The sequence below is a fragment of the Dama dama genome, chromosome 28 (assembly GCF_033118175.1).
Source record: "Dama dama isolate Ldn47 chromosome 28, ASM3311817v1, whole genome shotgun sequence".
NCBI lineage: Eukaryota > Metazoa > Chordata > Mammalia > Artiodactyla > Cervidae > Dama > Dama dama.
In genome coordinates this window covers 13,278,093-13,291,553 of record NC_083708.1, presented here as the reverse complement: position 1 = coordinate 13,291,553, position 13,461 = coordinate 13,278,093, and the positions used below count along the sequence as shown (strand labels likewise).

General features: G+C 38.8%; 1 protein-coding gene across 2 annotated transcripts; it reads left to right on the top strand.

Moving 5' to 3' along the window:
- The first annotated feature begins 122 nt into the window (after positions 1-122).
- LOC133048312 (chromobox protein homolog 3-like) lies at positions 123-2,680 on the top strand. 2 transcript variants are annotated; one of them, XM_061132026.1, is made up of 2 exons: positions 123-1,370; positions 1,444-1,583. In XM_061132026.1, exons 1-2 carry the CDS (start codon positions 1,205-1,207, stop codon positions 1,581-1,583), a joined length of 306 nt encoding a protein of 101 aa, XP_060988009.1. In that variant the 5' UTR covers positions 123-1,204. The 2 variants fall into 2 exon arrangements, with proteins under 2 accessions (XP_060988009.1, XP_060988008.1); XM_061132025.1 differs by having other exon boundaries at positions 123-2,680.
- The last annotated feature ends 10,781 nt before the right edge of the window (positions 2,681-13,461 follow it).

The following is a 13,461-nucleotide window of genomic DNA, read 5'->3' as shown; positions in this document are numbered from 1 at the left end:
TCAGTGATTGGCTTGATTTAATGCTATGTTTTCAGTCTTGTTATCAGTTATCCTAGCTTTTGGGCTTCCCAGGTGGCTCAGTTGTAAAGACCTGCCAATGCAGGAGACACAGGTTCAATCCCTGGGCTGGGAAGATCCCCTGGAGGAGGAAATGGCAACCCTCTTCAGTATTGCCTGAAAAGTCCCATGGGTAGAGGAGCTTGGTGGGCTCTAGTCTGTGGGGTCTCAGAGAGTTGGACACAGCTGAGTAACACTTTCATATATGTATATGCATATGCCAGACACGACTGAGCAACTTTCACTTTCACCTACATGTATAATTGTACTTATATGTACATACATTATGTGTTGCCAAAATATTTCAGAGTAATTTACACATATCACTATACTTCATCCCTAAGTAGATCAACACCCTTCTCCCAAAACCAGTAATTCCCTACCTTGTACTATTCTCATACTAACAATAATTATCTAACATTACCTGATACTCATTTCTCCAACTCTCAAGATCTGAGAACTTAAAGGCAGAAGTTCTATCCATAAGTGATACAGAAGATATTTCCTTAAAGTTTAATAAATGTAATTGATAAATTATGGTTGAAAATAGTTGGATATAATGAAAAGTGTTCCTGTCTGTCACAGCACAGCACAGCACATCCTAGCTTAACATGAGCTGAAGAGTTTTCATCTTTTATTTTTGGTATGTCAGATTTACCCTCTTGAAAGCCCTTGATTACTTTTCCTGTTTCTTCTGTTTTATCTATTCAACTTTACCAGCTTAAATTTGCTCATTTAGGAAGATATAGTCACACTTGTGAATTCATATTTGACATACAGTGTTCCAGTGGTTAGGAGTTCGGCTTGCAATACAGGGCACATGGGTTAGACCCCTGAATTGGGAAGATTCCACATGCTTGGGGGTGACTAAGCCCCTGCTCCACAGCCACCGAAAGCACCGGCCACGCCTACCGAAGCCCGCGCAGCCTGGAGTCCGTCTCTGCAACAAGAGAAGCCACTACACTAAGTCCGCCCGCCGCAACTAGAGAAAACAGGTATACCAAGGAAGACTCTGTGCACACAGAAATAAAAGGAGGCCGGGAATGTGACCGGAGCTTGAGGCGCACAGGGCTGGAGACGCCGCAGACCCGGGACCCGGAGCAGCTCAGAGGCAGTGAATAATAGCTCTTCAAGTCTGCAATAAAAAATGGCCTCCAATAAAACTACATTGCAAAAAATGGGAAAGAAACAAAATGGAAAGAGTAAAAAAGTTGAAGAGGCAGAACCTGAAGAATTTGTAGTAGAAAAAGTACTGGACCGCCGTGTAGTGAATGGGAAGGTGGAGTATTTCCTGAAGTGGAAGGGATTTACAGATGCAGACAATACTTGGGAACCTGAAGAAAATTTAGATTGTCCAGAGTTAATTGAAGCATTTCTTAATTCTCAAAAAGCTGGTAAAGAAAAAGATGGAACAAAAAGAAAATCTTTGTCTGACAGTGAATCTGATGATAGCAAATCAAAGAAGAAAAGAGATGCTGCTGATAAACCGAGAGGTTTTGCCAGAGGTCTTGATCCAGAACGAATAATTGGTGCCACAGACAGCAGTGGAGAATTAATGTTCCTCATGAAATGGAAAGATTCCGATGAAGCAGACTTGGTACTGGCAAAAGAGGCAAATGTGAAGTGTCCTCAAATTGTAATTGCTTTTTATGAAGAGAGACTAACTTGGCATTCTTGTCCAGAAGATGAAGCTCAATAATTGTTTGCATTGCCTTTTGTATATATTTATATACATATATAAAATGTGGGTCTTGGTTTTTTGATTTATTAGTGTGAAGAAATAACTACATTCTCTAATGAAAATCAGGTTTGATATGTTTGTTTTGAAGTAATATTGGGGAAGTTACATTGGATTTTTTTTTTTTTCCATCTGTAGCACTGGTTACTTTGAATAAATAAAAGCTTTCTGTAGTTGCTTCCTTCAGTAGGAAAGAATTTGATACCATGGTATATTATTTCCTCAGCATTAGAGAACAGTTTTTCTAAATGTTCGAGGCAATCTCCATAGTCATTACTCAATCAGAATTTAGCATTTAACTCATATATGCCTGAGGACCATTCTAAGTTTTTTGTATGTGTATACATAAAAGACATATGTAAATGTTTGGGAGTTAATTTTTTGTTGTGGTTTTTGTTTTGGTAAATATATTTAAACAATAGCCTTTCATAACGATGGATAAGCCCATGTTCTGGAATTACATCATTTTGAGCAATATTAGAAATAACTTCAACTTAGATTGAAAATTTAAGTCTGAACCTTTCAAATTAAATAATTTTGTAATTAATTAGACAAATTAAGCAGTTTAAATTGGGTAATTTTTTAAAGCATCCTTATCAGAATCTGCATCCATATCTGCATATAAGTGTAGTTTTATATGCAGAAACCCTGGAAGGAAAATTTTTATCACCATCAACAACCTTCTCAACCAAATAAAAAAGTAGAAAAATTCTGGTATGTTTTAATATAGCAAAGCAAAACTTAGTTAAACAGACACTTGATGGTTCTTTTTGGTGAACCATTGTTTTACAAGAAATTGAAGTCTTTGTGCTATATTTAGGAAAGGCTGTGATACATGGGATATCTCAGATTTGTTCATGGAAACCTAATCAGATAAATATTGGCAATTTACAATCTACAGGAATAAATGAGTGAACAAACTTTTCTAAAAAAAAAAAAAAAAAGGCCGTGTTTTCTAATTTGTTAATTTCTACTTTTACCTTTCCTTTTCTCTCCAATCTGTCAATCAGTAATACCAGGAAACTTAGTGCATAAATAAATAATGCAAGATTAGGTAATGAGGGCCTAACTAATTATACACAAATATAAATACTAAATGTTAATGTTAGTAATTATCATATAGGGAATAGAAAACTACACAAAACTATGGGGGAAAGTAAGGGAACAAGATCAGTCATATGTTTTCATGGAAATGAATTTATCCAGGGTTTAATTCTAGCATGTGGTGCTAGTCTAAAATGTAAAAAACAGCTGGTGCATATTTTGGTCCCATGAAATCCTTTCACTGTTTCATCTCAAAGTAGGTTAAGTATTAAAGTACTAAATACTATTTGGTGGGGGGAGGAGCCAAGATGGCGGAGGAGTAGGACGGGGAGACCACTTTCTCTCCTACAAATTCATCAAAACAATAACTGAACGCAGAGCAAACTTCGCAAAACAACTTCTGATCGCTAGCTGAGGTCATCAGGCGCCCAGAAAAGCAGCCCATTGTCTTCGAAAGGAGGTAGGACAAAATATAAAAGATAAAAAGTGAGACAAAAGAGCTAAGGACGGAGATCCGTCCCGGGAGCTCTTAGGCGGCATTGCTTGGGGTAGGGTCCGGGCCTGAGTGCCCTGAGGACAATCGGAGGGAGCTTCTAGGAGTTGCCAACTTGAACTGTGGGAGACCAAAAGAGAGAGAGAAAATTAACCGGCCCGAACACACTGCCGGCCGTTCGCAGAACAAAGAGACCGAGAAAGTCCAGAGAAGAGCTCGCAGGCTGCGGACCGGCCCAGCCCCGCCGGAGGCAGGAGGCAGGGGGGAGGGGAAGGTCGCGGCGAGACACAGGGCGCAGGCACCCGACCGGCGCGGGCGGGGACTGGGGCTGGGGACGCGGAGGGCAGAAGGCGCGCGCACCCGACTGGCGCCAGCGGAAGCTGAGACTGGGTCCGTGGAAGGGAGTGGGCGCGCCACACCTGGGGAGAGTGCGCCCACCGAGCCCCTCGCTGCCTGGACCGCTCTGACGGGGAAGGCACAGAGAGCAGGCGCAGCTTTTCGTTCCGCGCTTTTGTGGAACACCCGAGGGTTGGAACCGCGAGCAGCGCGGGGCGCGCTCCATATAGAACAGCCGGGAGCCTGAGCGGCGCAGACAGAGAAAGCAGCGTCGGCCCCTCCCAGCAGCGCCAGCCTGTCCCCACAGCGCCAGCCCCTCCCAGCAGCGCAAGCCCCGCCCCGCAGCGCAAGCCCCTCCCCGCGGAGCGACGGAACTAGCTACCTGAATAAAAGTCCACCTCCGCCCGCCTGTGTCAGGGTGGAAATGAGGCTCTGAAGAGACCGGCAAACAGAAGCCAAATAAACAAAGGGAACCGCTTCAGAAGGGACCGGTGCAACAGATTAAAATCCCTGTAGAAAACACCGACTACACCGGAAGGGGCCTGTAGATATCGAGAAGTGTAAGCTGGAACGAGGAGCTATCTGAAACTGAGCCGAACCCACACTGACCGCAACAGCTCCAGAGAAACTCCTAGATATAATTTTACTTTTTTCTCTTTTTTTATTTTTTCTTTTTTATCTTTTCTCTTTTATTTTCCTTTAAAATTCCCTATTACTTCCGCATTACTCCTTAACTTTCATTTCCATAGATTTTTACGATTTTTTTAATTAGGAAAAAAATTTTTTTCTTTTTTTTTTCTTTTTCTTTTTTCTTATTTTTTTTCTTTTTCTCTTCTATTTTCTATTTTTCTTTTTCTCTTATTTCTTTTAAAGTCCTCTAGTACTCCTCTACTACTCCTTAATTTTCATTTTCAATACACTATAACCTTACAAAAAAAAAAAACAAGAGAACCACTATTTTTAAACCGAAGATTATTCTCTCCCAATCTTTACTCTCTGTTTTCTACCTCAGAACACCTCTATTTCCTCCTTTCCCCTTCTCTTCCCAATCCAATTCTGTGAATCTTTGTAGGTGACTGGGCTACGGAGAACACTCTGGGAATAGACAGCTGTGTAGATCTGTCTCTCTCCTCTTGAGTCCCCCTTTTTCTCCTCCTGCTCATCTCTATCTCCCTCCTCCCTCTCCTCTTCTTCATGTAACTCTGTGAACCTCTCTGGGTGTCCCTAACGGGGGAGAATCTTTTAGCCATTAACCTAGAAGTTTTCTTATCAGGGCTGTATAGTTGGAGAAGTCCTGAGACTACAGGAAGAATAAAACTGAAATCCAGAGGCAGGAGACTTAAGCCCAAAACCTGAGAACACCAGAAAACTCCTGACTACATGAAACTTTAAGTAATAAGTGACCGTCCAAAAGCCTCCATACCTACACTGAAACCAACCACCACCCAAGAACCAATAAGTTTTAGAGCAAGACATACCACGCAAATTCTCCAGCAACACAGGAACATAGCCCTGAACATCAACATACAGGCTGCCCAAGGTCACACCTAACACATAGACCCATCTCAAAGCTCATTACTGGGCACTCCATTGCTCTCCAAAGAGAAGAAATCAAGTTCCACGCACCAGAACACTGACGCAAGCTTCCCTAACCAGGAAACCTTGACAAGCCAATCGTCTAACCCCACCCACTGGGTTAATCCTCCACAATAAAAAGGAACCACAGACCTCCAGAATACAGAAAGCCCAGTCCAGACACAGCAATCTAAACAAGATGAAAAGGCAAAGAAATACCCAACAGGTAAAGGAACATGAAAAATGCCCACCAAGTCAAACAAAAGAGGAGGAGATAGGGAATCTACCTGAAAAAGAATTTAGAATAATAATAAAAATGATCCAAAATCTTGAAAACAAAATGGAGTTACAGATAAATAGCCTGGAAACAAAGATTGAAAAGATACAAAAAATGTTTAATAAAGACGTAGAAGAAATAAAAAAGAGTCAATTAAAAATGAATAATGCAATGAATGAGATCAAAAACACTTTGGAGGGAACCAAGAGTAGAATAACGGAGGCAGAAGATAGGATAAGTGAGGTAGAAGATAAAATGGTGGAAATAAATGAAGCAGAGAGGAAAAAAGAAAAAAGGATCAAAAGAAATGAGGACAACCTCAGGGACCTCTGGGACAATGTGAAACGCCCCAACATTCGAATCATAGGAGTCCCAGAAGAAGAAGACAAAAAGAAAGGCCATGAGAAAATACTCGAGGAGATAATAGCTGAAAACTTCCCTAAAATGGGGAAGGAAATAGCCACCCAAGTCCAAGAAACCCAGAGAGTCCCAAACAGGATAAACCCAAGGCGAAACACCCCAAGACACATATTAATCAAATTAACAAAGACCAAACACAAAGAACAAATATTAAAAGCAGCAAGGGAAAAACAACAAATAACACACAAAGGGATTCCCATAAGGATAACAGCTGATCTATCAATTGAAACCCTCCAGGCCAGAAGGGAATGGCAGGACGTACTGAAAGTAATGAAAGAGAATAACCTACAACCTAGATTACTGTATCCAGCAAGGATCTCATTCAGATATGAAGGAGAATTCAAAAGCTTTACAGATAAGCAAAAGCTGAGAGAATTCAGCACCACCAAACCAGCTCTTCAACAAATGCTAAAGGATCTTCTCTAGACAGGAAATGCAGAAAGGCTGTATAAACGTGAACCCAAAACAGCAAAGTAAATGGCAACGGGACCACACCTATCAATAATTACCCTAAAGGTAAATGGGTTGAATGCCCCAACCAAAAGACAAAGATTGGCTGAATGGATACAAAAACAAGACCCCTATATATGCTGTCTACAAGAGACCCACCTCAAAACAAGAGACACATACAGACTAAAAGTGAAGGGCTGGAAAAAAATATTTCATGCAAACGGAGACCAAAAGAAAGCAGGAGTCGCAATACTCATATCAGATAAAATAGACTTTCAAATAAAGGATGTGAAAAGAGACAAAGAAGGATACTACATAATGATCAAAGGATCAATCCAAGAAGAAGATATAACAATTATATATGCACCCAACATAGGAGCACCTCAATATGTACGGCAAACACTAACGAGTATGAAAGAGGAAATTAATAGTAACACAATAATAGTGGGAGACTTTAATACCCCACTCACAACTATGGATAGATCAACTAAACAGAAAATTAACAAGGAAACACAAACCTTAAATGACACAATGGACCAGCTAGACCTAATTGATATCTATAGGACATTTCACCCCAAAACAATCAACTTCACCTTTTTCTCAAGTGCACACGGAACCTTCTCCAGAATAGATCACATCCTGGGCCATAAATCTGGTCCTGGAAAATTCAAAAAAATTGAAATCATTCCAGTCATCTTTTCTGAACATAGTGCAGTAAGATTAGATCTCAATTACAAGAAAAAAATTGTTAAAAACTCAAACATATGGAGGCTAAATAACACGCTTCTGAATAACCAACAAATCATAGAAGAAATCAAAAAAGAAATCAAAATATGTATAGAAATGAATGAAAATGAAAACACAACAACCCAAAACCTATGGGACACTGTAAAAGCAGTGCTAAGGGGAAGGTGCATAGCATTACAGGCTTACATCAAGAAACAAGAAAAAAAACAAATAACCTAACTCTACACCTAAAGCAATTAGAGAAGGAAGAAATGAAGAGCCCCAGGGTTAGCAGAAGGAAAGAAATCTTAAAAATCAGGGCAGAAATAAATGCAAAAGAAACTAAAGAGACCATAGCAAAAATCAACAAAGCTAAAAGTTGGTTTTTTGAAAAAATAAACAAAATTGACAAACCATTAGCAAGACTCATTAAGAAACAAAGAGAGAAGAACCAAATTAACAAAATTAGAAATGAAAATGGAGAGATCACAACAGACAACACTGAAATACAAAGGACCATAAGAGACTACTACCAGCAGCTCTATGCCAATAAAATGGACAACTTGGATGAAATGGACAAATTCTTAGAAAAGTATAACTTTTCAAAACTGAACCAGGAAGAAATAGAAGATCTTAACAGACCCATCACAAGCAAGGAAATCGAAACTGTAATCAAAAATCTTCCAGCAAACAAAAGCCCAGGACCAGACGGCTTCACAGTTGAATTCTACCAAAAATTTAGAGAAGAGCTAACACCTATCTTACTCAAACTCTTCCAGAAAATTGCAGAAGAAGGTAAACTTCCAAACTCATTCTATGAGGCCACCATCACCCTAATTCCAAAACCAGACAAAGATGCCACAAAAAAAGAAAACTACAGGCCAATATCCCTGATGAACATAGATGCAAAAATCCTTAACAAAATTCTAGCAAACAGAATCCAACAACATATTAAAAAAATCATACACCACGACCAAGTGGGCTTTATCCCAGGAATGCAAGGATTCTTCAATATCCGCAAATCAATCAGTGTAATACACCACATTAACAAATTGAAAGATAAAAACCATATGATTATCTCAATAGATGCAGAGAAAGTCTTTGACAAAATTCAACACTCATTTATGAATAAAACTCTCCAAAAAGCAGGAATAGAAGGAACATACCTCAACATAATAAAAGCTATATATGACAAACCCACAGCAAGCATCACCCTCAATGGTGAAAAATTGAAAGCATTTCCCCTGAAATCAGGAACAAGACAAGGGTGCCCACTCTCACCACTACTATTCAACATAGTGTTGGAAGTTTTGGCCACAGCAATCAGAGCAGAAAAAGAAGTAAAAGGAATCCAGATAGCAAAAGAGGAAGTGAAACTCTCACTGTTTGCAGATGACATGATCCTCTACATAGCAAACCCTAAAGACTCTACCAGAAAATTACTAGAGCTAATCCATGAATATAGTAAAGTTGCAGGATATAAAATTAACACACAGAAATCCCTTGCATTCCTATATACTAACAATGAAAAAACAGAAAGAGAAATTAAGGAAACAATACCATTCACCATTGCAACAAAAAGAATAAAATACTTAGGAGTATATCTACCTAAAGAAACAAAAGACCTATACATAGAAAACTATAAAACACTGATGAAAGAAATCAAAGAGGACACAAACCGATGGGGAAACATTCCGTGTTCATGGATTGGAAGAATCAATATTGTCAAAATGGCTATTCTACCCAAAGCAATCTATAGATTCAATGCAATCCCTATCAAGCTACCAATGATATTTTTCACAGAACTAGACCAAAGAATTTCACAATTTGTATGGAAATACAAAAAACCTCGAATAGCCAAAGTAATCTTGAGAAAGAAGAATGGAACTGGAGGAATCAACCTGCCTGACTTCAGACTCTACTACAAAGCCACAGTCATCAAGACAGTATGGTACTGGCACAAAGACAGAAATATAGATCAATGGAACAGAATAGAAAGCCCAGAGATAAATCCACGAACCTATGGACACCTTATCTTTGACAAAGGAGGCAAGGATATACAATGGAAAAAAGACAACCTCTTTAACAAGTGGTGCTGGGAAAACTGGTCAACCACTTGTAAAAGAATGAAACTAGAACACTTTCTAACACCATACACAAAAGTAAACTCAAAATGGATTAAAGATCTAAATGTAAGATCAGAAACTATAAAACTCCTAGAGGAGAACATAGGCAAAACACTCTCTGACATAAATCATAGCAAGATCCTCTATGACCCACCTCCCAGAATATTGGAAATAAAAGCAAAACTAAACAAATGGGACCTAATGAAACTTAAAAGCTTTTGCACTACAAAGGAAACTATAAGTAAGGTGAAAAGACAGCCCTCAGATTGGGAGAAAATAATAGCAAATGAAGAAACAGACAAAGGATTAATCTCAAAAATTTACAAGCAACTCCTGCAGCTCAATTCCAGAAAAATAAATGACCCAATCAAAAAATGGGCCAAAGAACTAAACAGACATTTCTCCAAAGAAGACATACAGATGGCTAACAAACACATGAAAAGATGCTCAACATCACTCATTATCAGAGAAATGCAAATCAAAACCACAATGAGGTACCATTACACGCCAGTCAGGATGGCTGCTATCCAAAAGTCTACAAGCAATAAATGCTGGAGAGGGTGTGGAGAAAAGGGAACCCTCTTACACTGTTGGTGGGAATGCAAACTAGTACAGCCGCTATGGAAAACAGTGTGGAGATTTCTTCAAAAACTGGAAATAGAACTGCCATATGACCCAGCAATCCTATTCCTGGGCACACACACTGAGGAAACCAGATCTGAAAGAGACATGTGCACCCCAATGTTCATCGCAGCACTGTTTATAATAGCCAGGACATGGAAGCAACCTAGATGCCCATCAGCAGATGAATGGATAAGGAAGCTGTGGTACATATACACCATGGAATATTACTCAGCCGTTAAAAAGAATTCATTTGAACCAGTCCTAATGAGATGGATGAAGCTGGAGCCCCTTATACAGAGTGAAGTAAGCCAGAAAGATAAAGAACATTACAGCATACTAACACATATATATGGAATTTAGAAAGATGGTAACGATAACCCTATATGCAAAACAGAAAAAGAGACACTGAAATACAGAACAGACTTTTGAACTCTGTGGGAGAAGGTGAGGGTGGGATGTTTCAAAAGAACAGCATGTATACTATCTATGGTGAAACAGATCACCAGCCCAGGTGGGATGCATGAGACAAGTGCTCCGGCCTGGTGCACTGGGAAGACCCAGAGGAATCGGGTGGAGAGGGAGGTGGGAGGGGGGATCGGGATGGGGTATACGTGTAAATCCATGGCTGATTCATATCAATGTATGACAAAACCCACTGAAATGTTGTGAAGTAATTAGCCTCCAACTAATAAAAAAAAAAAAAAAGATAATAAAAAAAAAAGAAAAAGAAAATAAAGTACTAAATACTATTTGGTAAATATAAAAGGCTATTGAGAAAGATCAGCTTGTTTCTTTTGTAAAAAAATTTATTGTGTTAACAGCTTTTTCACTGCTTTGACAACACTGAAAAAGCTTTTAACTCTTTAAAGACTGCTATTGAGAAGCTTGTTTCTTTTATCATAGAAAAAAAATTTATTGTGTTAGCTTCTTTTTCACTGCTTTGACAACATTGAAGAAGCTTTAAACTCTTTAAAAACTGACCTTAACATAGCAATATTATAGGAGATAAAATTTACTTTTCTTTAAATATAGTAAAATCCTATGTAAAAAATGTATATACTCCTTAAGTAAAAAATGCTATAGTCCTTAAGATCCACACAGGAAATTTCAACTCAAATTTAAGTACTTGGGGTTTTATAAAAACATAAAATACTGAATTCTACATTTTTAAACACTGTTGTTTTAACAATCAGTCAAGTCTCTTCATACTGCCATCATGAATCTTGTACTTCCATATATTATTTAAATTTCTCCAAGAAAATCTGAGAAATGTTAAAAAAACCAACTCATAAATTGATGTTCCCAAGTCCTTTAAAAAAATTTAATTGTGATAACAAAGTTTACCATTCTAACCATTTCAAAGTCTATAGTCCAATATTGTGAAGTAGCAGCTATCCTAACTGAGGTGTGGTGATCTTTAATTTGCATTTCCCTAGTGATAATGAACATCTTTTCACTTGTTAAGCCATGTGTATGTGTTCAGGAAATGTCATTCAAGTCCTTTGCAAGTTTATTATTTTTTATTGTTTTAATTGAAGTTTAGTTGATTTACTATGCTGTGCCAACCTCTGCTGTACAGTATCTGCACATTTTCAAATCAGGTTATTTTTGTTCAGTTTTTGTTCTCCATGTTGTTGGTATTAATCCCTTGTGCTATATGATTTGCAAAAGTATTTTCCCCACAGTTTGTTCATATGGCCCCCTACTGGGCATTTATGTTATAGTCTTCCTGCTGCAAATACTGCTGTAATGTGTAAATCTCTACTTGCATATGCAGAGGTATTTATAGATTACATTTCTAGAAAGGGAATTGCTGGATCAAAAGGTGTATGCACTTAAAATTGCTGCATTACCACCTAATTGCTCAGAGGAGTTTCTACCAAATTATACCTCCACCAGCTCCATTATGCTCTTAGTGATCTTTCTGTACAACTTAACATTTTTTTCTCACCTCTCAATTGATACTTCTAAGATATATTAACTAGAATTTAGGTAACAGATAAAGAATAACATCTGTTAGTGACTCTTAGAGATAATGCTGATTGCAATAAACACACCTAACAAAGCCTAGTTAAGGAAAATAGGTATTTGAAGATCCATGTGTTATTCAAATTTTACCTCTTTTAAGTAGGCTGGTACCACTTTTCAACAGACAATAAAACTTGTGGGGTTTTAGACCTTGAGGTCTTCCTAATTTGTTTTCCATTTCTTTTTTCAGTTTATTTGCTTTATATCTCTCACATAAGATCCTCTGAAGCCATTAAATATATTATTAGGATTGAGATGATTCTTTCAATGTGGCAGCTTTTCTACAATATGCTGAAATGCCTCCAGATCTTGAGAGAATCTCCACAGTGATTATAGGACATCTTCCAAGCAAAGTGAAACATGTCCCTCTGCGCATGAAGCACTGAATCCTCAAGCTCTAAAATCCAGATTGGTCTTACAAAACACCCATCAGTCAGTGCACTGCTCTCTTGCTCACATGGCCCATCAGCTGCTTTCCAGTGCCCCTACCTGGGGCCACTTGTCTGCCTTCTAGGCCTGAGAATGGCCCCTGCTTCCTCTAGAAAATTAATTCACTGGCGATCTTCTAATTATTCCTAGTGATAAGGGTAATAGATACCCTCGTACTCTTTCAAAGGGGAAAAGAACTTCACTGTAATTTGATTTACACTCATTATGGTTCAGCTAGCAAAACAGAATAAAAACAGCAGCAGCAAAACCTTAACTCTGCCATTCACACAGCAATTTGGAATCTAAATGATCTGCAGTTATTTAACAGCATGTTTCAGGGGTTTTATGATAGCACTCACAGGGAAAAGAAGGTGCTCTTACACATGCCAACTTTGACACTGGGTATAGCTAAGTTGAGGCACTACAGAAATAAAGCCAAGACTGGAATTGGAAACAGCTACATGCCGCTAATCACAGAGGGGTCTAATGGTTCTGGAACAGGCCAAAAAGACAGGGATAACATAGTAAAGCAGGTTCTGGGTCAGCTAGAGAGTTGGCTTTACTGCTGAACAGTAAAGAATGCGCCTGCAATGAAGGAGATGCGGAGACACAAGTGATCCCTGGGCCAGGAAGATCCCCTGGAGGAGGAAATGGCAACCCACACCAGTATTCTTGCCTGGGAAATCCTATGGACAGAGGAGCCTGGCAGGCCATGGCCCATGGGTTTGCAAAGCATTGGACACCACTGAACAACTTAAAAATGAAAAAAACAAGAATATTCAGGAAAATGAAGAGCCAGGGTTAGCTTTTTCTGTGGGTAGACTATGCTTACTTAACCTGCTCTTCCATTATGCCCTATTCTCTGCACATATTCATCGATGTTGCACAGAAAATCGTAGTTACAGATGTGTGACATCATGGATATCGAGACCACGAGGTGCTAAATCTGTAGCAATCAGTATTTGCATTTTACCCAAAGAGTAAAGCCAAAAAAATGTAGACACATTCTGGTAGAAACCAACCCGAGACATACCTGTTGGTTAATATCTAATCTGGTGAACTACTACTAATATTAAAACACTTAATGAAAATGGAAGTGATGGTTATAGTCTTCAATATTGTGCTGGCAAATTACAAC

Excerpts from the sequence above, each read along its gene's own strand:
- LOC133048312 (XM_061132025.1), top strand. The coding sequence starts at position 1,205 with ATGGCCTCCAATAAAACTACATTGCAAAAAATGGGAAAGAAACAAAAT.